The 26,871-nt window shown below is 42.0% G+C and overlaps 1 protein-coding gene across 1 annotated transcript in view; it reads right to left on the bottom strand.

Moving 5' to 3' along the window:
* The window catches only part of LOC139719036 (protein patched homolog 1-like), a 79,948-nt gene that overhangs the window by 926 nt on the left and 52,151 nt on the right, over positions 1–26,871 (bottom strand). The window contains exons 14-24 of the mRNA XM_071630480.1: positions 12,416–12,541; positions 10,129–10,247; positions 9,127–9,580; positions 8,384–8,696; positions 7,696–7,841; positions 7,011–7,185; positions 6,328–6,608; positions 5,288–5,425; positions 4,475–4,617; positions 866–965; positions 263–505 (exon numbers count right to left, since the gene is read on the bottom strand). Coding sequence (XP_071486581.1) covers positions 263–505; positions 866–965; positions 4,475–4,617; positions 5,288–5,425; positions 6,328–6,608; positions 7,011–7,185; positions 7,696–7,841; positions 8,384–8,696; positions 9,127–9,580; positions 10,129–10,247; positions 12,416–12,541 — 2,238 coding nt within the window. The remainder of the gene's footprint in view (positions 1–262; positions 506–865; positions 966–4,474; positions 4,618–5,287; positions 5,426–6,327; positions 6,609–7,010; positions 7,186–7,695; positions 7,842–8,383; positions 8,697–9,126; positions 9,581–10,128; positions 10,248–12,415; positions 12,542–26,871) is intronic.

The following is a 26,871-nucleotide window of genomic DNA, read 5'->3' as shown; positions in this document are numbered from 1 at the left end:
TCTTTTACTAGGATTGCTTTGTTTTACTCAATTTTAGACATCTCAGCCATTTCAAAACTGATTTTCATCAAATACACTTTTAATTCTTCTTAGAATTGTATGCTCTTTAATATTTGATAAAGTGGTTTCTAAGTATCTCACAAAAAGTTAAAGGCTGAATCCTCATCTCAACCAAAACTATACCATCCTTTCAAGTCATCAGCATTCAAAAGCATACTGTAGACATACACAGACATTCAAGAGGAAATCAAGCTTCTCTTACCTCACTAATGAGATGAGGATGATGCACCATGGTTTCCACGACGACCTCCGGAGGATGGATCTGGATGTGTTCGCCGGAGTCCCCGCACACGTCCTCGCGGACCACCATGGAGGGGTAGGATCCCAAGTGGGGGGCGTCGTCCCATGCCGCCGGGCGGTGGCGCAACCTGGCAACCCTCTCGGTGGGCGGGGTCGGAGGCGGGGTCGGGGTGGGGAGTCTGTTGGCGTTGTCTGGTGGCCTAACCTGCTCAAATCGAAGCAAACAAAAATCACATTGTGTCTATTTCCTCTACTACACGTACATCAGCATCGATGTGGTTAATGGATAAGAGTGTGAACAGATGAACATTCCAGGCAAGGATATATCTTAGTCTCCCATTATTGACCACAATATGTTACAAAGACAAAATGACTTCCATAAAAGTTTGTCTTGTTGGATGTACCTCTCATTAATACAGACGTTGGATGAAGTTGGGGAGCATTTATTAGAAAACGATATAAACAAAAGCACGATCACTGAAAATACTAAATGGCAGAAAACCATATCACGATCAGTGGTTGCTTCTGGGGACTGTTTTCTCTAGTTAGTCTCAGAATGACATACCTCAGCAGGTGGTCCAAATAATGAGAGTAGGACTGGAAGCAAGACTAGTCCATTCAAGGTGCCCAGAATGATGAGAGCCAAGAAGACATAGAAGAAGTAACTGTTGGCAGGGAAACAAACAAACAAACAAACAGATGAAATGAAGTCATTTCAATATCTAACATATCTGCATTATATAAGCACAACTCACATTTGAAAGAATCATTCAGTAGACATTTCAGGTGAATACACATCATTCAGAATAAGAATGTTTTGAAGTCATACCGCATTTGTAAATGTGTCAGTCAAATGAAATGTCACAATGTGTCACTCAAATCGAGCACGACGTTTCCCCCAAATCATGTTACATCTCATCAGTCACGACCATGCAGCCACAGACAAAAACTTTGAGTCAGTGGCCCATGGAGATTTTGCTCTTCCTGACAGACAGCAGAAAATGTCACCATACATCAAAAATGCGCACAAAAACGAGCTTCCACCTTCAAATCAAATTACCATGCAACCCCAATGGGGGAACTCCGCTAAGCTCGTACACCTGATCATCGCAATTTCAGCGCATAAAGAATTTTTCAAAAAAGGACAAAGAGAATTGGGCCTGGGATCTCGCACACACCCCGCTGAGCACGCCAAACGTGCACATACCAAGATGATACCGAAGAGGGGAAGTTCATGCACAGACAGACAGACAAACAAACATCTGACACATCAAGGCCTCCTCTCACATTGGCAGAGGAGAGGTATTATCAAAGTGTACAGGATGTGCGCATCTTATCAAACTTGTGCCTCGTACAATCTTCAGAGCAGAGGCATAATAAACAGAAATATATAGATATATATATATATATTTAACTTGGATAACAGAAACATGATTGATCGGATCAAAAGGATGCTGATAATTACGAAAATTGCATATTAATTGTATCTGATTAGTATGCAGTGTACGTGTAATGATCCATTCTTCCCACACTGTAATATGAGGTAACACTCACTCAGTACTACCTCTGCCCATACAGACAAACTGAGAGATAAAACTGACAGACAGAAACATACAAACATGCAGACACACACACCAAATCAAGTTTGGCAGCAAAGACTGAAATTCAATTAATGTAAATGTCTTCAATATACAATGTGCACATTGGAATGACCATCAAAACAAATTGATGGAAGTTACTTTGTTCTTTGAACTCAATAATCTTCACTTTTTGTTTTCATTTGGGGGATTTTCTGAGCCTGACAGCAATTTCAACTCGCATTTTACCGTTTCCTCATTCAGTTTACAGACCCATTCGAGCATCAATAGCGTATTATCAAGCGTGATGAAATGTGATATGAATCTTTTAATTACAAGATAAATGAAAAACTAAATAGGAGAATTCCAGGGAAATTTGAGATGTGCTGGTGAATATGGGAGCATTTCTATAAAAAGTCAGAAATTCAGAGAGAAAGAGAAAGAGAGAGGGGGAGAGAAGGATGAGGTTTTGGAGCAGGAATATCGGCCAATTTACTTGGTTATTACCGGCCGCAATGGTGGTAACCTATCTCCCACTTTGTGTGGGGCAGACCCAAATCCGACAACTCCAATTACCCTCAACGGAAGTCCCTTCCACTGGTGCTTCTCCACTACACGCACTGGGGCTCCCCCCTCACATTCGGAAGCCGCCCTCGACAAACACCTTGCATCGGCGGCGGCGGAGAGAGGCGAGAGGCGCGGGTGGGAGTCGAGGGCGAGTAGAGAGGTTAGCTATCAATTGTAGGCGCCATGTGCGGTGGCATTTTTCACCCCTCAAAAAAAAAAAAATGAACGGCGTCGGATTTCCAATCTTGGAAATGAGGTCTTGGTATGAATGAGGGCGGCAGAGGCCATTTCTTTTACAGCGGGATTAAATCATCTCTCTGCTGCCTCTCTTTCTCTCTCTCTTGCTCCTCCTTGTACCACTGCTGAGCCATGGTTAGAGATCTATGTTAGACAGCTTGCCAGCCAGGAATTACGTTCATGAACAAACAGACATCTCGCACGCTGTCTACTACACAGGCAGTTCAGCGCATCAACAAGTCCAAAGAACATAATTTCTAGTCTGCCTCGTGTGACAAACAAACTTTTAAGCTCCACTTTTCCAGACACATTTTCTGGCTATTCTCCCTTTCCTATCGTACTTTTAATGGCGCATACCAACTCTTTGAGTGACAAACGACACAAGCTGTCTGGATATTGTTCTTGTCTTTCAATGTCTCATGACCATTTAACCGCAACTTTGTCATTCCACCACTACTGGTTTATGCATACGAATACTGTTCTTGGAATGATAGAATCAGAAAATTTGAAAAACACAATTTTCGTAAGATCCAAAAAAGAACACACCTCAAAACAAACTAGAATACAGTGTAAGCTGTAAATCTTGTTACCCAAATATTTGTGATTTACGAAATCTTTATGATTAATGAAACAAGTCTGTCCAACACCTGAAAGGTGAAATATATGATAGTCTTTGTAGCGTGTTGACGTTCCCAAGTTTTTGTGCTCTCACACAAAATTTCCATCATATTGTCCAAGCTCATGACGTGGCAGTCAATTTCAATTTTACAAAGTATTTCCTGATCCAACCAGCATTTCTTAGAAACCTTCATTAAGCCCCCCAAAAAAGTCTACACTGAATCAAACCACAACAACATCTTCATTTGTCTGTCATTGCCAAAATTACGATATAATCTTTAGCAGTAAACATGTTCACATATGAAAACTCCTTGCTTAACCCATTGAAGACGAGTCCCGAGAATGCTCAGGCAGGTGTCTGATGGAAAATGCATGTTGTAGCAGTATCAGCCGTCCTCAATGGGTTAAGCCAAATGATAGATTCAAACTAATCAGAACAACTCAACAACAATTCAATCATCAATAAAGAATATTGCTTCAACTTTGCCACACAAGCTTTCTTGTTTTTGTTGGTGTCGTTGTTTTGCCGTATTCTTGAGAGGGCATAATATGACAAGCAGGCAAGTAGAAATTTTTCCTCTGTAATGTTGCCCCTCCCATCCCACTCTCTCTAACCAGCCCCTGCAAGCTTTCCTGGGGTCTTAGACAGCTGTCTAAACAGTCAGACCCACCACTGGGGGTCGGAGGTCAATGGATTGAGCTATTATTCCAGGCGGGGGTTGTTGCTCTTGAGTAAGCTCCAGGAAGGAGAATAATACAAGCCCCTGTGCATGACTTAATTTGCACTGGAATGTTTGACAAACATGGCACTTTTGATCATATATATTCACGCTCTCTCATTGGCGGTCTTGTCTCAAAACCAGCACAACAAAAATACAGCCCTACTTTGAAAGGAGATCCACACTGCTAATGCGGTTAGGATCCTGTTTTACACACGCTGCACTTTATCACCGGTTCTCACACCTCACTCATATGTTCTTTACCCGCGATAAAAGAAATATAAAAAAAAAGACTGACTGTTCTTCACAACATTAACTGCACACGAAGAATGAAATTTGAAGCGATATCAATATTCAATTATCTTTATCAATTTATTGGGGGGAATTAAACAGGAAAGAAAAAGGTGCAACTGAAATGGAATTGCAAATTTTAAGGAAACTTTGAAGTCCACGTACCTCACGATGAAGTCGAACTCCGCACCAGCAAGCATGGCTACACCGAGGAGAGTTGAAACGGCGCCATCTAGGACCGGAGAAAAGGTATGTTCCAAGGCCATCGTCACCCTCCTCTCCCTGTCTCCTATCGCTGTCAGAAAAGCCTGTCAGGGTGAAGTAAACGTCATCGTGAGTTCCAGTCCCTTTAACTTTTCCTCCACCAAGACAACAAAAATTTTGACTGCTGCGATTCAGACTTCTTGGAAAGCGCATGCAAAATATCGTTAACACTGCCTGGAAGACTTGCTGTTTGTGGCGGATTAGGATAAATCAGAGAGGGGCCTCAAGAGCAAAACTGTTCGACTCGAGTATTTTGTGCCTCTAGAGAGAGAAATCTGGGACAGAATTTAGCTTGCAAGCATTCTTTCATTTCCAACAAACAAGACAACACTATTCTTCAATCAACAGCACTAGGTGACAAACACTGACAGTCTCTTCCATAACTGATAACAACTTTTATTTGCTTGCGTCACTGCCAGGCCCTATGTTGCTTGTGGTAGCAGTGACTTCAGGTTCAATACCAAGAAATCTTATGCTCAATATATAAAAAAAAAGAAAGATTATTCTGAGGTTAATTGGTTCTATTCAGACTGGCTCAAAAATACTGTAAAACCAGAAAGTTTTGCATGCATGAAACTTTTGCGGATTTTTGCAATGAGCCATGAATCGGGGGAAGTAAAATTGCACGTACAAGAGTGTTTGTCTACACAATGCATTGAATGCCAGTAGCAATTCACGTAACGTTCATGCCGCGAAAAGCGGCGAACAACTCACGTAGCAGGTGTGGAGAGTGAACTCGACGCCGATGCCGACAGAGACGATGAGGGTGGCGGCGGGTATTGCACTGAGCTTGAGGCCGATGAGGCCCATGAATCCAAAGAGCTCCACGGTGATCATGCCGAGGACGAACACCTGTACGGAGGTCAAAGGTCGATGGAAGGGAGTATAAAATCAACCTACAATCATGAAAAGTTTTAACTTTCATGTTGTCATTGACATGTGACACTATGACACTACCTACAGAGAAAAATCACTTGAACATTCATTTATTACATAGAAAAGTACAATGACCTCCATCACTGGTACCATTTGATCTGTGAATGGCCGAAGTATATTTGTGCTTGACATATTCTTTCGAAAGCTCCCCTTTTCCTTTCCCAGTAATGATGCCACATAAGTCAGCATGCGACATTCATAAAATCATATACAGAAAGGCTTTGACACAACGAGTGACATCAGATTGAAATTTGGCAGATTGAATCACTCACAGAGGTAATTTTTTAAGTAGGAAAAGCATTTATAGCAATCTGCCATGAGCATATTGGCAATTTTGACCTGTGTCAGCATTATCTCAGTCAAAAAACTTGAAGTTAACATGGTCAACCACTGAAATTAAACAAATTTCTCTCAAAATTCCTTCTCATCACCAGAGCTTAGTTTTGTGATTTCAAATGCCATTATCTCAACATGCAAGAAATAACTGACTAATAAATCATCACAGTTCTGCAAAGACTGCATGATTTGATGCTTTTCAAATTCCACTTTTATTATCACAGCTGAAAAAAAATAAGAGAGGTTGAACTGGGTCAAAATCAAAGAACAATCAAAGACTTGAAGCAAGCATTTCGCACAAAGAATACTTCAGAATCCTATGAAAAAGAAGTGTATGATCAAAATCCTTATCACTGGTCTCACTGGCAGACTCTGGACTGTTGGGTAACTCTTTGTTAGAGGATTGTGGTTGCATCAGGCAGTTGTTAGATTATCCTGCCTGGGACAAAAAAAAAAAAAAAAAAATTGGGAGGCCAACTTACAAGAACGAGGGAGGCCCACGGATTGACCAGCATGAGGGTGATGATGATGAAGGAGGCCCCCAGGACGCTGACGAGGGACAGGGCCAGGTAGAAGCGAAGGTGGATGTACTGTTCCCAGAAGGTGAAGGGCACGCCCAGGGGGTAGTTCGGGAGCCCCTCGCCCTCGTAGTAGTCGGAGATGTTGCGCACCGCCTTGATGACGCGCACTACGTCCTGGGTCGTGTTGAGGTTGTTGAGGTAGAATGGGAGCTGGGTGTAGTTCAGCGCCTGGGACTTGGGAACTGTAAAGACGAAAATGGCAACACAGGAATAAAGTGGGCTTGATGCTATCTCAGGGTTGCTAAAAGAGCAATCGGGGAGACACTTGGATGCTTCATGGATCTTACCAGGTGAAAAATAATTTCAAGATCAGGGAACTTTGTCCATCAGATCATGAAGAGATACTTCACTTTTTCAGAGAACCTTCTGTGGAATCACAGAGACTTTGTTGCTCTGCAATTTTCACTGCATTCAAAATTTTTTTCAGCTGTGTTCACTTTTGTCTAATTCCTACTTTTCTTCACTTTTTATTCATACGAGATATGCCATGAGGACAAAATGACTTGACCACATGATGGATTGGCTCTACAAATCTCTAAGGGCAACGTCTAAAATCGAAGATCGCAGGGGCACTGTCCACTCACTGGTGACATCCAGGTCTGCCTTGCCCACCGGGGTCCACGAGGGCGGAGTGGGGTGCAGGTTACCGGCCGAGGCGGTGTAGGAGATGGTGTCGTAGTTGTACCACACCGTCAGGTAGTTGTAGAAGGCGTCGGGGTAGATCACTCCGTGCTCATCCACAAGTCTGCCAGTGTAGTACTGCATGGTGTGGGGGGGGGGGGGGGGGGAAGGGAGTGCAAAACGAAGAGGGTTGTTACATAATCCGTGGACAAACTGCACAGAGTACACGTTTGGAATACTTAAATTGCTCAAGAATGTTACATTTTCAACAGTAGGAAGGGGTAAACAAAACAATAATTCAAACTGATACGAATCAAAATCTGTAAAAACGGAAAGGGGCATCGATGGCCTCATCTTGTGACAATCAGAAGTAAAAATGAACCAGATACGGTTTGTGAACATACCAAAGGTTTAAAGGAGCATGCGGGGGATAACATTTGTGTGTAACATGTATCTCCACAAGTGAAATTATTTTTGAATCAAGGAGAATCTTATATTCTCTTGTAAGGACATCTTATATGACATGGAGTCTCTGACAGAAACTTGTTGGCTTGGGGTCACTGGATCCTACAAGAAGCATTGGCATCAATCAATGTGATGCTGTGAGACCAGTGGAGGGAAGGCATCAAAGGGGGGGGGGGGGCTCACCCTGTTGGTGTCTGCCGGGGATTCTGGGATACCCGTCTGCAGAATCATCTTGTAGGCGATGACACCCTTGTCGGTGGCGTTGGGATACCAGCGGTCCGTCTTGATGCTGTAGGCACGTTTGTCTGCATCGAAAGCCTCTTGCATTTCTGGAAGAAACACAAATGAGCAGAGAGGTGCTTAGTATGATCAATGTTACATAATGCACTGGAAGGATAAAATTACAGTACCACGAATGGAATCAGCGCAATCGCAGGAACAGAACATAGAAAATGCCTATTGTGACATCACACAGGTACCTGGTATTCAGAAAACTACTTGTACATTGTTACCACTGTCAGTCTGTGAGTTACTGAACATGGCATTTTATGGAAACATTGAGGAGCCCACACAGGTCACACCTATAACAACCAATTTTCCCTCATCCTCTTCACCAGGCAAACAATATCTCAGCTCCCTCCCTCAGTCTTGTAAGCATTTTCCATCCTCCTCCTCACTCAGGAACTCAAGGTTCATTCTCCCTCCTCCCATAGTAACCAGTTTCCCTAATACTCATAGCCTAGCAACCAGTCTCTCCTCATTCTCATCAACCTCGCATCCCTCATCCTCCTTAGCAACCACCCACTTTTCATCATGCCAATTCCCCCTCCCCCCTCCACACCTAGCAACCCATCTCCCTCATCCCCCTCACCTTGCAACCATTCCCTGAACGTCCCCAGCCAGAAGGCCGGCAGGCTGCCGTCTGCCTGTCGGATGATCTCTGGCACGTCGGCGAAGGCACCATGGAAGGCGTGCAGCTGCTTCTGTCGCCGGGCGTAGTCGAAGTCTTCCTGAGTGACGGCGTACATGTTGTAGAAGCTGAAGTAGCGGGCCTGGGCTGCCAGGAAGTCCTCCTCCCGCGTCTCCCGCGGCACGATGTCTGTGATCTCCAGCCCGTCCTCGATGATCACCACGCCGTACACGCTGGCACCGAGCAGGCAAGCGAAGAGGATGAGTACACTGATCTGTAATTGTAGCCACAAATTTACACACAACATGAATTATTAGCTTTCACATGTTCATTTTTTTTTTTTTTTTTTTTTGGACAGAGACAAAAAATCCTCAGATTGTGGCCCTGAACAAATGCACTTTGCAAAAAGATGAAGTAACCACTTACAGAAAGACAAGGAATGCCAGCCCTAACAGATTCCAAATAATATCATCTGACAATCTATTGCTGATGGGTTACAACAGAATCTTACACACTGCGCAGAACACAAAAAGGGAGTTGGCCATAAAAGTGAAAAATTTTACTGATTGCAGTATCACATGGTTGGGATAAAGTTTTCTTATTTTTTGAAGTAGTGTCAATTACAATCCACTTCAGAAGGCAGAGTGGCAGCTCTAGAAGTTCATAGTTCATTACTGCATGGAGATTTTCACTGGTCTACATACCTTTACACTTGTTCTCTGTATGAATGGTGCATAGTAGTCCCTGACAAACTCTGAAATATTCCACCTCCAAAATCTCAACTTCTTCATACAGTCCCTGAATGCGGTTTTATCTGAGTTCGACCTCAGCAGTGTCCGTACAGACGTCATCGACGTCGTGGTGCTGGGGGAGGCAGAGTGGTGGTGGTGGTGGTGGTGGTCGTGGGCAGGGTGGGGCACACTCCGGTCCCTGGTCGCCGACGCGGAGGGGTGGACCTCGGTGACGCACGCATCTCCCGGCTCCCCGGACGCATGGGTGACGGTCTGCACCGTGGAATGGAGCGTGATGTCTGTTCTGTCCAGGGGGCGCCCGGGAGTGTGCCGCGGGTACTGGCGGGGGAGGGGCGACTCCCTGTAAGGCGCCGAACCGCCGCAAAGGGGCCGGGGCTGGACTCGGATAAGTCTGTGCGGATGTTCACTATGGGAGGCAAACAGAATAAAGAGAACCAATGGCGTAATCATTTTGAGTCCATGTCACAGGCTAACCTGGCCATCCAGTCAGCTTTAGATACCTCAACTTAGAAGAGTAGCCTTGGTAAGCAAACAATTTGGATGTGCAATCCTGCATGATTCTTATGAACTTAAAAAAAAAAAGAATACTACAAATTGAAGGAAAGTGTATATATCCTGAACTGCCAGAATAAGACTGCACAAAATGCAATGCAACAGGTAAATATTTTCTCTTCTGACTTTAATACAGAATGCTAACTTCCTATATGTCTGAATCATATTATGAAGTATTGTCTTGTTGAATCTTACTAAATATTATCAGTTAACATATGGGATTATTTTCCCAGAAAGTCAGGGTAATATAGACATCAATAACAACATTTGAATGAGGGTTCACAACATAGAACAATCTTTCAAAAATGGACAAACATGATAATAATGTTTGGGTTTTTGTTGCTTTTTTCCTAGGAGAGGAAATTTACGACTGCTCATCTCGGTGACCTTTAACCTACTCACCTTTGGATGCAGCAGAAGAGGTCCACCCTCTTGGCTTCTCTCCTCTCAACATCAAGGGCAAGCATTGCCGGGAAGACTAGCAGCATGACCAGGAGGTTAAAGGTCAAGACTATGACAAGCTGTGTGGTAAAAAAATAATAATAATAGTGATAGTAACAATGGTGTGTATAATGAAAATCAGAAAAGGAATATATGAAAAATGGCCTTGATTTTAAAATACTTCATGCTCAAAGGATACTAACTCTTCCACTCAATACTAGGTTGGTTTGTTTGTTTTTATCATTACCGTATTCCTAAAGAAAAGCAATGGTTAAAAGAGATTTTTTTTTTATGATGTTCATTCATCAGGAACAATGCACACCACTTTAAGACAATTAAGCTTGAGCAGAGAGTCAGTTCTTTCACCAAAAGCTTGCTCCCTTGTTGTAATATAACCCTGTAACAGCCACTGGGAGAGAAAAGTCCTAAACCTTTAAACAATTTCTGTACTAGGAACTTTGGGCACCATGTACAGTGTACAACACTAATGGGGTCTTTTGTGCCAATTGGAACTTAAAGGGTGTGTACAGTTCTGGTCAAGGTGAGGATTTAGCTTTTACAATTTTGCGAGATATTCATAAACACACTCTATGAGATGTCAACAAGCATGCAGTTCTAAGGGATATCAAAAGTTTATTTGATGAAAATCAGTTTTGAAATGGCTGAGATATCCAGAAACAAGTTGAAACAAAGAGATCCTAATAAAAGGCGTGGCCTGTAGTCTTTTATCATTATCACTTTTTTTCATCAAATAAACATTGAATCCTTCTTAAAATTACATGCTCTTTCATATTTCATAAGAAGTTTCTCATTATCTCACTTAGGAATGCAAAAAACATGAATCCCCACCTCAACCAGTACTGTAAGGCCCCTTTAAAGCACACAAAGGGTTACCAAAAATACAATTCCGACTCTCAGCATGTTTTTATATTGGCGCACACATTTCTGTTTTTAAACTCCTTGAATTAAATGAATTAAATGTTCCCAGATCATGTGCAGGTATGTTTACTCTCTCCAATATGTGTGTAGGCAGGTTCTTGTCATTTATATCTCCATCAGAAAAACATCACACTCCCTAAAGTGATAGCAGAGAGTTAACTGGGTCATCCGTTTCATGTGAAAGTTCAAAATCAACCATTCTGCCCCCTCTCACATCCCCCCTTCTTTTTTACTGTTACCACTGAATACGAAGTGTTGTCATTTTATCTCCCTCTCACTCAAAAAAGAAAGAAAGAATGGAAACCCTTTATATTTCACACCTGTTGGTTTGCACAATTTCATATCTCTTGGCAAAATAAACAAATCCGCCAGGTTTCAGCATTTTTCTGCCTGTCACCCATTGTAGAGATGGCTCGTTATCTCAGGCGGGGAAAGGGCGAGGGCAGCATACTGAATGCATCACAAACGCCTCGGCACCAACTCCTCCTCCTCCTCCTCCTCGTCACAATCCCAGAGGGTAGGAAAACAAACACGGCTCACATTTCCCGGGCCGCGTTCAAATAAATAATAACTGTTTAATCGCTTTCCACCAGATTTATGCTTCTCGGATGAACTTATCCACCGGTTGTAACCCGAGACATGTGAACTTGGGTTCTACTCCACATCATTCTCATCTCAAGCACACCAAGGTACACATGGCCACACATGCGCCGAGTTTTTGATGTGGTAACTAGGTCACTGCAAATTTTAAGGGAGTGTTTACAGTGTTTCAATGGACAGAAAAAAATAAATAAATCCATGTTCAGAGAAAAAAGGGCAGTGACATTACCACATCAAGAAAAGCATGTATCAAAGAATCTCAAGCATCTACTATGAGTAAGGAGGGAATGAGAAAGAAGAGATTGATTATTAAAAGACTGTTTTGTGAGTAGAGTACAGTGGGACCTCATTATGAAACAGTTGGATAAAATAAAACCCCTTTTTAAGATTATAACACTGTGATTTTGTATGTCCCAACTCTTTAAATATCTATAATTTTGAAACAGGATATGGTGCGAATCTGGATATAACGAGGTAATTGCTATGATTTAAAGGTCCTCATTATAACAAATTTTCTCTGTAATGTAGGATGAAAAAGGAGCTGTGATTTCTCTCCAGACAAAAGTGAATTCCCAAAAGTGCATCAAATTTTGATGCTACACCACAGAAATTATCGAATTCGGAAGAAGATGCTTTTGACCGAGATGGGGAGGGAGCTGGAGGAGGAGGAATTATCCTCCGTTACCATGGCAACTGTTGGGATACTTACTTGGAAGGCAAGTGATCTGAGGGCGGGGATTGGAATGATGGCAGCGGCGAGGAAGGCACAGATGTTGTTGACGGATGTCAGGATGACGCTCACTCCTGCTCTTCGCAGAATCTCGCCCGTTTTATGCTGCAGAAGACAGAGAGACACAAAATGCAATGCTGGTTTAACACTTTCTGTGCCAGGGACTTGGGACAGTATGTACAATGCTTTGGGGTTTTCTGTACCAATCGGCACTCAGAGTACCACAGGGTTAGGTGGAAATTTTTCCCCCGACAATAGATGTACCAAAGTATGATGTCAAATCCATTCTTTGCCATGGACACTGGTTCTATAAAACCTCATCTGGGCCTGTTTGTGAACATTATTGTTGCTAACCATGTTCATGTTCGCACCTGATTCCAACCTGTGCTACAACAAAAGATTGTGATATAATAATCACTTCGGCAATCTTTAAAGACACCTGTAGGTCTTTCAAACAGCAAAACTGATGATGGTCAAACAAGAACAATTGATGATGAACATTGCAAGGTTATAACCCTCCCCCCCCCCCCCTTCCAGTCTCACTTTCATGCTGCTTTCGATTACTACACTTGTGATCAAATGTCTGTTTCAAGACCAGATTTTTTTATCTGTCTTTCACACAAACACACACACACACACACATAGATGCACAGAGTAAATTCAAAAGACACCATCTTTGTATTAAGTATAACAGAAATCACACACATATGTGCATGAACACACACACAAAGCAAAACCCCGACAACAATTATCCTCATCGCCTTTGAAACATTTCGAGAGTAGCAAGTTCTCCGCACATTCAAACACGTCTTGTCTACATTAGTGTCACTCTCTGTGAGTGGTTCAGGACATAGCAAACTGAATCCTGGAACTCTTCACAAACAGAAAATTCACCAAAGGGAAGTGACTTGGATAGAGGCTAACAGTGACAGCACAAAAAACTCGGTGCTCACATCAGCCGGGGCTATTTGTCTAACCTTCATTCCCCTAATGTCTGCAGATTACGGGAGGGGATGGAAGATTTCAGACAGTGGACAGGAGTGAGAAAGACTTGGCAATGGAGAAGATGAATAATAATAATTTATCTCTTCTGGCCATTTTCCCCCCTTTCCCCTACATCCACATCACTGTTTGCTTACTGAGAAGTTTTCCTCGGCCCGCGCTGCTACTGCGCTCTCTGCCGCTGGCGGGCCAGATGTGCCCTGCCCATCATGCCCGCTGGTCACTTCTTCTTCCTGTTTGTTCTGCTATCAAAATACTTCTTCTCCTTCACTCACAGATTTAAAGGGACTCATCTGGTGAGAGTTCAGAAGAGTTTCTTTGAAGGGGAGTGTCTAAGGGTATGAGGGTAACATTCCCTTTCCCAGAGTATAGCTTCTGGAAAACCGGCCTACAAATCAGCAGATATACCAAGAAGAGTAGACAAGACTAATAGTCTACCTTCACGAACGATGAAATCGTATCAGCTCAAGGATCAATATTTCAACAGGTTGTAATGGTAGTTTTGTGGTATAGAAATTTCACCTCATTTGTTTTCATCTTAAACTTAATGTTATATTTGGGCAAGAGGCAAGTCTGCTAGTTGCAAACTATATGATACACACCAACTTTCTTTGAGCTGAGGCCGAGCCGTGGGTGGTTTTCTGTGTAGCCAACATTCACAAATCAAAATCAGGAGATATCAAAGATATGAATCAGGGAGATACTTGTTTATGTTACAGTATTTCAACTTCACACCAAAATAATATTCCAAATCAAGGAGGATTTGAATCATACTGAGAACTTTCAGTTTTCAGTGAGCCTCCTGCAAGATTCAGAGAAACTTGGAAGCTTTGGGGTATTGGTGAACTTGTGAACCTGAGCATGGTTGAGAGAGAGAAAGAAGGGAAAGTGTAACAGTGGATAGGAAAGGTACAAGGAACACATGAATTTAGCCTAGATTGGATGTTGGATAATGAGGGTTGCCCTTGACAACAGCAAGAATTTTTAGGAGTGGTAGTATCAGGGAATATCAAAGAGGGCTGCCATCTGAATTTTCATCAAGTTTTCATCCAAATGAGTATCAGGAGCAAAATTTTCATCTCAGGTCTCACAGTGACGCAAGATGTCACTGAAAAAAAAAAATCATCTGACCAATTTGTAAACTATCTACCAATACCACAAAAGACATTTCGAAGCAATATGCACACAAAGAGATAGTAAACTAGATCACTAGATGTGATCAGAACAAGGCAAGTATAACTCATGTCTGGCTTGTTCCAGTGCAACAGTAGCTGCGTGCATCTTCTTTACTTTACTGCATTACTGTACGGGTGTAACATTGCTGTGGAATCTGAATGTTTTGTGATGAACACATGCAACGATAGCATGACATGGAACAACTGACAGTTGGCAACATTCTGCAATATTTGTTTTCAAACCTGTGTTTCATTTCAACTGATGGCATCAAAGATCCGCTTCTATTGCGCAAAATTTTGACTACGGGATGTTCGGATTTCATTGGTTTGAACTTCGCAAGGTTCGGCCGTGCCCTGGATGAGCCAAGAAGCACTATACCAGTTCAAAGCCTTTTCCGGGAGACAGCAGTCTGTAGTTAAGGCACAAATATTTATCTTCTGGCATTCCTTGAGATATAAACACCAGCTCTCTTGCAGCCGTCTGATTGGTAGGGTGGTGCAAGGTGATAAACAAATCGTAAATTTAGCTGGACACAAAAATGGATGTAAACTCTTTTTTAGTATGAGGGGGAAAAGGAAGAGGGGAGAAAGAGAGAGAGTGTGCCTTTGAGAGAAAAAGGGGAGAGAGAAGGGAAGATGGAGAGAGAGGGAGAGGGGAAAAAGAGGGAGGAAAATGAAAACTCTTGGGGAAGATGAGAATCCTACAGTGGGAGGTAATCATGTTATATGACAGAGCATGTTTTGTTTATCCATCGCAACAAGAACTTCATATATCACTCTGAGAGGAGGGGAAACAAGACAGGCACACAAAATGGTTTTTAGGGATGAGAGAGGCGCAGTTCTGCACCTCTCAAAAAGGTCCCGCAAAGCATGATGAAGATCGGTTCCCATAACTCGCGCTGGGTGCAAGTGGCTGCTCACTATCAGGCCTACCGGTGGTCCCACATGACTTCTTGCTGGGCCGGCAAACCCCTGGAGGAGAACCGGTGGGCAAGAGACAGTGTTCCAGCGGCCATGGCAACAGGATCCAAAGAGGCCAGAATTGATTGCGAGGACATTCTCTTTCAACCGATGGGCCAACAGCTGGCATCTAAACGGAGACATTCTCCGATCATTCGATGACATGGATGCCCTTTTTTGCCAGAATATGTTGGGACATCCAGGAAAGGGTTTCAAATTTCTAATCACAGTCAGGGTTCATTACACTAAGACCATGATGAATGACATGTCAGAAGATGAACATGAACAAGGCACACACCAATCACAGCTAGGTACCATGAGTGAACGGCAAGAGTATTATCAAATCAAAACACAAACTCAGTCATTAGGAAAAAAGAGAGGATGGTACTAGGTACAGAGGAAAGAGAAATAAAATCTTCTCTACCTATTCATTTACTTAAATAAAACAAACTTACTGAACTTTTCTCATTTGTCTGCAAAATTAGTCATTCGTTCCTCAAGCTTTGCCACAAAAAGGCTATCTGCAATACCCTCAACAGCTGGAGAAATCTGCTGTAGAAAAACTCATACAAAAAACATATTTTGTAGCCAACCTCATCATCAAAGTGTAAAGCAGATTGCAGATCAAATCTTTTTTTGGACCAACCATGACCAACATGATTCTACGGAGCACTGGGTCTGGCTCTCGCACAGACACACACACAAGTCAGTGCATTGGAGGAGACTAGCGTTTCAGCTATGGGAAAATAAACACACAGTCAGCAGCACTCAACTCGCACCACATGTGGGACTAAGGAAAAGAGAGAGAGAAGCAAGCCTGTGAGAGGAATGACGCTGTGAAAGATCCATGGGGGTATTGAGAGGGAGCTACAAGCATGGACTGTGAGGCAGTTTGGTGAGAAAATACTCCTACTGTACTTCCATCCACACTCTGCTTCTGAGTTACCCATACACTGCAACAACAACAACAAAATCAGAGGACTTCAACATCCCTATTCTACAGAATACCACGGCAACTTCAAACTCAATAGGCCTACACACTGCATTTTACTAAAAGACACAAACACCAATTTATGGCTGATGTTTAGGCCTAGGGTACGTATTGATATCTCTACGAAGGTTTCATAATTGAGAGTTGAGGGAATTGACACTTCTGTGAATTCTTATGATTCTTCTACAGTGGTGATTTTGCTTAAATCTTAGCAGACCACCATAAACCAACGCTGAACACTGGCACTGGTCCGACGGTCAAGGACCAGTAAAAATCACTGTCGGCGGGTAACTTTTCAAGGAATGGAGCAGTCAAAATTTGGAAAAACTGGGTACCACAGGTCTGACAGACAGGTCGGACCAGTAGAAAAAATGGGTTAGTGTGCAGCCATAAACTATAACTGAACTTGATGTACTTACATTCACTCGTATAACATTAAGTAGCAGGCAATTATGTACATCAAATAAAACTCATTCACAAGATTAATCAAGAAAAAGGCAATTGCCATTAAAACAATGTCTTTGGGCCTGGCAGTTTTCTTTTGTTACATCAAAATTTCATAATAGCCAAGCATGTAGGTACATTTAAGCAGATGACAATTTAGGGACCTGAATTTTACTTTGCTGTATCGAGAAATTTGTTATAACCATGTTCATTTTAACAGGAGTGCACTGTAATGGACTGAACAAGAGCTAGCATTTTATGATGTTTTACATGTCAAGATGGTTCTTCACTCTATGAACAGGGAGTTTCTATAGTCTATGCTGTTTTTGTTCTTCAAATCTTTAATAACCTCTGATATTCATCTCTCAAGCTTTGATAGTATTTTATGCCAGAGAGCATACTCATTGAAATACCTACATTTCATTCATTTATGGTAGATACTGCTGTAAACATTGTTTTGTCCATTGAAGGAATAAGGCAACATGACAAAAAGTGTATTCTGTAGGCCTATAATTTATATTCCATAGTCACATTCTATCATTTTGTAAATATGTTGGAGAAAAATTGCTCTATTTTGAAGAAATAACTTATGAGTAGGGACAGCAGAGTAAAATTTATCTACACAAACAAACTGGGCTACAGCTGAAGGGCAACACACACACACACACACACACACACACACACACACACACACACACATACATTGAAATTACGTAGACATAATATAAAAGATATTAGGGGAGAAGGAATTAGAAAACAAGCTGCAAAGTTGACTTATGTGGAGAGGGAGAGAAAGAGACAGAGAGAAAGGGAGAGAGAGGGGGAGAGATGGGAAGACACATCAGCCTTGTAGCTAGCTGCAGGAGGTTTGGTATGCCTACTATGTGAACGGACCACCCAGATGTTGGGTTCCGAAGGCTGCTCAATTGCATTGTGGGATAAGTTACGCACTGAACGAACAAGAAGGGGGGGGGGGGGAAGGGGGACATGCACACAACAATGACCCATCTGAACTCACACTGCTAGGATACACTTCAAAGCCGTTTCTTGAGCAACCCGTGTAAAATGAGAGATTTGGAACCAAGACTGAGTAGTGAAGGGTGTAAACTTACTCCCACTCTCTCGGGGGAAAGATACCAATAATTTCGCCCGTTCGGGAATAAGAGAAGCTGCTCCTTTGCATTTCACTGTAAATCATTCACTACTTAGGTACAGTCTGATAGTTGATAACTATGCATTAACAAGCATAGAACAATTTCTTAAATTCAGAACTACTGTGGTACATGTAACCTGCCTATGCATCATAACTTTCACAAAACATAGGTTAAACATAATGGGGTTACCAAAGAGTGCCAATGCACGCAAATGAAACAAAAAAATGGATATTACATTCATATATTATACATATTTGACAGCATTAAAACACGGTTAACTAATTTACCAGAATCTCTACATATGTGGTCTCTTGCTTCTTCTACATTTTCTTGATTCACATACAGTTTAATAATCTTATACCAACGCTTGGGGTAAGTGCCCCTTTGAAACCCCCCTTTTCACAGAGGGTTTCCTCGCAGCCTACCCTAGCCTACCCTGCCATAGTCGTCGGCCGTCAAACATGATTGCCCCGCTAATTGTCCGCGAGTTGTTTCCGCTTCCTCTTTCTTCTCCTCCTCCTCCTCCTCCTCCTCCGCTCATCCCCCAGCCCCGAAGACGGGAGACGGGAGACTGACGGGGGTGACAATCCCAGAGTATCCCATCCTATCCAATCCCATCCCATCCTCAGCATCATTGCCAACGTTCCCCCAAAATAACCCTCACTCATCACATGGACTGTCACTGCCAAATGCAAACAGGGTTGACACTGTCAAGATCTCACGATAACACTGTTCAAATCAAAATGGGGCAAGCCTGCAGTAACCAGTTCATTTGGTCAACCCAACATTCTCATCATTCAGGGCTCAACATGAGTGGTGCCCAAGTGGCCAGTGGCCCAGTGGCCCTGGCTAAATTTGTGTCGGGCCAACAAATTTGTCTTTTGGTGGCCCGATCTGGCAACTAAGATTAAAAATGGATTGTTACTTTTGCTTTTATTTTATGCCGCATCATAACTATCTCAGGCCACCAAAATTTCAGATTTAAAGATTTCAGTGGCCTGAACGGGCCACCAGTCAAAAATGTTTTGTGTCAAGCTCTGTCATTCTAGGGAGCTAGTAACACAACAGCAGCTTGAACTATGCAAGTGCAACTGCTTTTGCTTTGATGGTTTAAAATTTATGGTCATCTGAACCACTGATGGGTTGTACCTGTGAACTCGTCTATAAGGATCCTTTCTCAAATTTGCACTACACGGACCTGAAGAGTGAGCAAGAAGCTTTTAGAATTTTGCCAATGGTCAATTCCACGGAAAGGTTGCATTTTATGAAAATCACACTATGGAGTATAGATGATTTATGAAGCTTAATTAGATGATCTGGTATTGTTTACGCAAAGCAGCCTTTCACAACGGATATTTTGATACCTCATTTGTGAACATCGGTGAACATGGAGTGGAGTTATGTCCGAAAAATCTTCATTTTTCATGAAAATTGCCAATTTTTGCAGAATTTATGTATCATTTCTGATACACTATTATGACCATAATACAGCTTGTGTAATTCTCAGATGGCTTATTTTCTGAATGTTCTTTGGTCATAGATTGGTTTTATGATGTTCTAGAACTTGTTCCGGCATCAGTAAATATTATTCTCTCAATCTCAAAATGTGGTAGTTGATAGCGTCCCATAAGTCACGTTTTTGTGTCCCATCAGTCACACTGGTTTTCCCTATCCTGCTACTGTACCAATGAGTAGATATTCATACCACTTGGCTCAGGGTAAGCACCAACCCTTCGCTACATTCAGGAAAGAAAATATCTTCCCAGAGACTCTGGGTGTAAGAATATTTCAGAACTTACTTTCCCATGTGAAAAACAGTGGTCCTCAAATGTCCCATAAGTCACGACAGCAATTTTTTGTTGCTGTACGTAATGCAATGATACTTTTCAATATAAGTATGGTGTTTTCATAAACTGTGATATGATGGATCTAACCATGAACTGAGAAAAATGCATTTGATGCAACTATTTTCTCAAAATACTGGTTTGAAATTGCCGAAAATTGTCACTTTGTCCCATAAGTCACAATGGAATTGACCCAATGCAGTTTTCAGATACCAATCATTACATTTACACCTCTATAATTATGTTTCATATCATCTTATTTCTCAAGACAACCTTGCTTGATTTGAATGGATTCTTTTGAAGCCGCCTTTTCCCTCTCTTCATCAGAGTGATTGAATGACGCAAAATTAGGGCAAATCCGATATTAAAGGGGGACGACATTTCTGCGAACTGATGCGACGTTTGACTGCTCATTTGAACCATGAGTCAGGGATGAGTAGGTTGAACAGCACATCTGGGATCATTTGCAGTTACGTTGAGTCACCTCTTGATAAAAGCACACCCGCAACAACGGACGGAGAATAATGGCCGACGGCAAAGCAGCCCGTCAACTAAGATATCTTTCAGTTCGCGTCCCTGGGTGGAGGATGATGGTTATCGCTAAATTTGCCCAAGATGAGAACGAGGAAGGTTCACTTACAGCAACCCGGTCCCCGATGCAAAGCCTTCTTTCCCCATCTCAAGTACGCCCTCGTTGGAGACTTCCTCCGGAATCCCCCCAGGACTCGTATCTGTGCTTTGGAGCGAATATTTCCGCTCATGCCTCTTTCAAGTTCAGCTCTCCCTCTCGGCCCCCCCCCCCCCCCAAAAAAAAAAAAAGCATGAAGGCATAAGCACATTTCCTTCATGTTGCTGAACATCTGCATTCATGAAGTCATCTTTGTGAACAGAGAGCCAATAACTCATGAAGTGAGAGTAGCAGCAGTCTTTGGATTATCAGCATTACAGAGCTGTAACTTACAATGTACATGTACAAGTATCATCAACTGATGAAGAAGTTTTGAGCAAAATCTGGACCAGTTCACTTCTTGTAAAGTCTACTACTACTACTACTACTACTATTAGACTTTATGAACTGGTCAAGACTTTTCTCAGAACTTCTGCATCCCATAAAATAATATTAGAGAAAAACTGTCTAGCCTGAAGAGAACAGCAAAGTGTCAACTTGGTTTGAGATGTCTCTATTTCAGTAATGAAAAATTACTATCATACAGTGAAAGGTGTCATCTTTCATTTTAAGTGTGAAGGGGGCTGCATGTACTCTAGATAATGAATGGTTTTCATCCTGCCCTTTCTATTATGTGAATGTGATGAGCCACACACATGGCTAACCATTCAACAGACTACTTCAAGTCTGAAGGGATCCACTTGAGCCTGGCTAGAGTAATGGTCAAGAATCACAGGGCATTCCGGTCATCTCACTCTGACCCTTTGTATATGTCCTTTCCATCCACTTTCCCTACAGGCACATCAGCCTCATTACAGTCCAATTCATACTCGTTTTTTGTCGAATCCCCACATGGCTGATGATATTTCTCCATCTAGGGGAAGAAATTTCAGGAGAAGGATTAACTACAGATTTTCTGGCAAAATCATTGAAAAAAAAAAGTACAACCCACTTGTACACATGCGAAAATTCCACAACAACAACAAACACTGTTCAAGATGTAGCCAAGGACAATAGTTTCCTTCAAATACTTTGTTTTAGACATGTCTTTGTGATAGAATAAAACATTTTGTTTTTTTTTTTCCTTGCTGGAGGGGGGGGGGGGAATGAATTATGCCTTCTATAATATTTCTTACTGTGAAAAAAAAATGCAAAGAGATATGAATTTTTCATAAGACATCTAATAGCACAGGAGGCAATGCTATGCACTGGCTAAGCATAAAAATCATTAAAATGTTGAGCAGCATAAAAAAGTTACTAACTCCACTTGGCAAGAATGTTTTTGCAAGCCTACTGTGTAATTGGAAAGCTTGGCAAGCTGAGGGCGAGAAAGGTGTGTCAAGTATAAGAGTCTGGTATAGAAGAGAAAGATAAAAGGGGCATGGCTGATGTTCACTTGCTGTAGAGTCCCATTGCCCTTCAACAGATGGGGGACGAAAAAAAAAAAATTATCTGCCAATGACCAGAGAGAAATTCTTCTGGGAGTTTATTTTCCTAGAGATACAGGTTATCTCCTGCCATAAACATCATGTCCAGCTGCAGACAACACTCGCCCTATCCACTACCACCAATCCCCATCTTTAGATTCATCATCTTCTAAGCCCAGCTCTCTGCTTTACTCTCCAATTTCCATTTTACTTCCTTTTACTCCAATTTTCTTTGTATTTCTGGTGCAATTCTAGGCAAAAGTACAACTCTTTGCACCTAAATGGGGGAAGTGATTAAAAAATTTCTCTGGATACCATACCATCACCATGGCAACAGGATTAGCCAAGCTTACAAATAGTTTGTCTAATTCTGTCATTTCATGAAAATTACTGCTGATACAATTTTTCTACCCTTTTGAAACACAGGTTTTTGAGGTAACCTACAAGGCTTAACATTTTATTGTTTACCACCCCTACGTACCCCATACACACGCTCAAAATGGCCTCTACACAAAACAAATTGAACATACTTTTCAATACCAAATGAGATCCACTCTTCTCAACGTAATCATTCCAATTTATACCCCTACTTTTAGCTGTCACTAAAGCACAACTCTACAGAAGTCAATGTCACACACTGTTTCACATAGGTGTTGGAAAAAGTGAAGAGTTTGTTCGCAAAAACAGATAAGTCCATATTTGCCAAATGGAGATATTTGCAATTAAAGGTCAAGAAAAATAAAGAGAATAATAAGAAAATTTTTGCTTCTTTTGACCATAACTTCAAAAATGTACCTTTATATGTAGTGACCAATATATCATTTAAAAGGTATTATTTTGTACTTTAAGACAGAGACCGTCCTTCAAAATCTTCAAAAATGGACTTATCGGTTTTTGCAAACAAACTCTTCAAGTGTCCATAGTATCCTATTCACAAACTTGTATCACAGCACGTTACATGAGGATGAAAACTGAGCAGTCAGTAGTATTGTCAATAGAAAGTCCCATAAGTACAAGAAAATTTAAGAGTTTATCGTCATGATGGAAGTGCTTCTTCCAAGCTCAGTCTAACCACAGTACACACAACAAATATGCTAGTATTCATTAATTCATTTTCTTTTGGTTCTTCCAACATTATCAAACTATTCAGTGCCTTAATTTAGCCTTAAAGGAAGGAATCTACAATTACCAGAAATATCACTTGAAGTTTCTCACCCACCCTCCCCCCCCCCAAAAAAAAAACCAAGATACAAATATGTGACAAGTCACCCGTCCAAAAACACAAATATATATAACCTTCTTTATAAGAAGGAAAAAGAAAAAGAGAAAGAGGAAGAGGAGGAAGAGGAAGAGGAGAAGAAGGAGGAGGAAGAAGAGAAAGTGGAGGAGGAAGAGGAAAAGGAGGAGGTGGAGGAGCAGGAAAAGGAGGAGGTGGTGGAGGAGGAGGTGGAGGAGGAGGAGGAAGAGGAAGAGGAGGAAGAAGAAGATGAGGAAGAAGAGGAAGAGTAAGAGGAGGAAGGGTAGGAGGAGGAGGAGGAGGAAGAGGAGGAGGAGGAAGAGGAGGACGCAGAACGCATCCTTTTCATCGGGTCAGCTTCATTGTGATCACATCCTTTAACTTCCTGCCCGCCTGGATGTGCTCTTGGCATACCCTGGCCTGTGCGGCCAACAATATTATGACAGGGCATAACCTCAAACCTCACCACAGGGAAAAATTCATACTCTGAGGAAACACCGGGGAGGGAGGCGAGAGATGTGAGAAGAAGGAAAAAAAAAAGGATGAGGAGGAGGAAGAGGGAACTGAACACAGAGGAGAAAGTACAAGAGAAACTTTGGGAAGAGAAGGAGAGAGGATGAGCAAGAGGGGGGCTTTCTAAATAGAGTTCAGAAGCTTGTAATAGGGGTTGAGCTAGCAGCTGGGCTGGGTTGCCGTGGCAACCAGCTTGATTCCATTTTTGCCTCTGCTTGATTTCCAAACCCTCAGGAGAGTGGATCAGAGCATGAAAGACTGAGGTCAAAGGGTCAAGACAAACCATCATTTTTCTTCCTTACCCCCCCCCCCCCCCCACACACACACACACTCACAGTTCAAGTTCTCTTTGGTTTTTATCCTCCACCCTAACCTATGAAGGAATCTATCTGTGTTAGGACACCATCCAAAAAAATGCTGTGAAACTACCACTTTTGAGCACTTTTAGGGTATGGGCAGGCTTAGCTGGTATGGAATAGAGTGAGTGTGTGAAGGGCAGTAATTCTAAACTCACAACCCCAGAAAAGACCTTCATTTACAGTTGTAGCAAGATACTGTAAAACCAGGAATGTTCATGTGCTTTTTGATTTAGCAAATTTTGCAAGAGCCAAAATTTGTGAAATTATAATGCATGCCAAAGTTCTTGTCTGCACTATATGCATTTCATGCCAGTGCTAGTGGCACTCAATGACAATTTTCTGCCACGAAAAAGGCCGTCGACTCCACTTCGTGAAAATTTCATGCTGCAAAAACATCTTGCTTTACAGTAATTGGCGTGGAATAGAGTGAGCGTGTCAGGGGCGGTGACTCTAAACTCACAACTCCAGAAAAAAGACCTTCGTTTACAGCTGCAGCAGCATATTCATACTGATAGAATGATTACTCCATCACCACCTGAATTTCGGTCTTGTTCTCTAAATGAAAATATGCTAAGTCTATTTCAAATTATCATCTTAAACAGAAAGAAATTTTGTTTTATATGAAAAGGATAGAATACAAACCACTCCAGAGATGACTGCCCACCAATTTTGAAACAAGTTAGTGCTGCTTCACATTTCTGTCAATTTTTTTGTGAGCCATAATTCCTCAGAAGCAAACAAAAAACAAAAAAAAAAATTAGGGAAGAGAAAAGAATGTTTGGGTGAAACATACTTTTCTCTCTCTTTTGTCAACGAATATCCTTTGGCGATTTAGGCGGATCCACCGCATCTATTCCAACCTTCAGTTTTGGCCTTGACCAGCCAGTTAACTCTGGCATCCAATTCCCTTGCTCATTCTCAAAAAACCCACCAAAAAAACCTCAACCTCCCCATAAACCTACTCATGAACCTAGAACCACACAGAATTGTGGTGGGTGGACCACTTTACCTCAGCCAGCCACTTTCACTTTTCAACGGGGGTTCAAACTTTCATCGGGCCTCCAGCTCAGCCACCCCACCTCAAGTGGGGGGAAAGATTGTGGTTTCTGGGTCAAGCCTACATGATTTTGACTTCCACCGTAACACCTCTGGATACTCTCTTGATGGCTGTGAATCCCAGGAACTGATTAAGCAGCTGTGAATTTGGGGGAAAAGTTTGTACCGCAGTGATAAAAGAGTAAAGTTTTTTCTTACAAACTTGACAAAGCCCTAAATCTTTGACAATAAATTCTCCACTTTCATATCATAGCATATCATAAAACTTTTTTCTCTCTCTCTCTCAAAAAAATGCATTCATGCCTGTTTGAGAGAGGCTCTACTTCTCGTAAAATGGCATAACAGTGATAATCATTCTGGAAATATTGAGGTGGAGGCCTTCCCAAAAAAAGATTATTCCCCCCCCCCCCCCAAAAAAAAAAAAAAAAAAAAATGATAATAATAATAATGTGTAAAAATACGTTTGAAATATTAAAGGAATGAATGAGTTGAATTTGCATTATGTCTGAAAATTATAGAACTTTCAAAAAAACAAGCAGTCTTTTTCCATTTACTTCTCCTAAATCATTCTGTCCTGACGAAGGAAAATTACTCGTGAGTACCAGGTAAATCTAGGGTGGCAGTTTTGACCATCTATTGGGTTCATTTGTGAAACTGAAAGGGGTTGAAGAGCTGAATGAAAAGGGGACGGGGCTGTGAAAACAAAACCATGATGTAGAAGTTTGTGGAGTTTCCGGCCCTGTACTGATCACTGCCGAGCCCACACCTTGGAAGCTCTGCAAGTTGGTGCATTGTGCGGACAAATTAGGAACACTTTCAAATGAGGGTTCCTGAAGCTAATTTCAACTGACGTGGGGAGGGTGGGCGAGAGAAAGAGGGGCTAATGTAAACCTTTAATCCCCTCATGTCTAAATTGGCCCGAACTTCTCTGGCACGCGTCCAACCTTGGAACATGCCCAACTGGAGCACACTAGCATTTGCAATCCCAGTGGCATAACATTCTGTACATACGCAAAACATCCATGATGCGCCCTCGGTTTTTCCTGCCGCCTCGCTCTCTCTCCCTCTGCCCGGGCTGTGAGAACACTGAAGGAGTAGAGAATGAACCCACCCACATAGCTCATAGCCCAAGAGTGAACGCAACCGGACACCATGCCTGCCTCTTCTCTGGAAGACTTTTTGGGGGACTCCGGAGCTCCTCCAAATTGGGGGGGGGGGGGCATATTGAAAGAAAAATGTCCTCTATAATGTACCTACAATTTACCCTCAAATTATCTTTACAATGTCATCACATAGAGAATGATTTGGTTGGTAATGCTCAGAAATGACAATTTAAGTACGGAGAAGTGACAATTTAAGTATTCATGATATTTCCAGCATTGCAAAGCAACAAATAACATCTTTCCATACCGCAGGTGAATCACTGTCATTACATCTGTGAATACGGGTAAGCAGTTTACGAGAGGGGCTGGGAGCAGAGGTAACTATGTGCAAACTTCCATTTGATATGTCCTATCAAACTTTCCAAATGAGAGCCTAAAGACTATCACAGAAAGTCCAGAACAGAGATGGGTTGCATAAAAACCAGTGGCATATGATTCCACAA

The sequence above is a fragment of the Diadema antillarum genome, unplaced genomic scaffold (genome assembly GCF_040938485.1).
Source record: "Diadema antillarum isolate AM-2024a unplaced genomic scaffold, OU_Dant_1.0 scf00000103, whole genome shotgun sequence".
NCBI lineage: Eukaryota > Metazoa > Echinodermata > Echinoidea > Diadematoida > Diadematidae > Diadema > Diadema antillarum.
The sequence above is the reverse complement of the archived record's forward strand: the minus strand, read 5'-3'. Positions and strand labels throughout refer to the sequence as shown.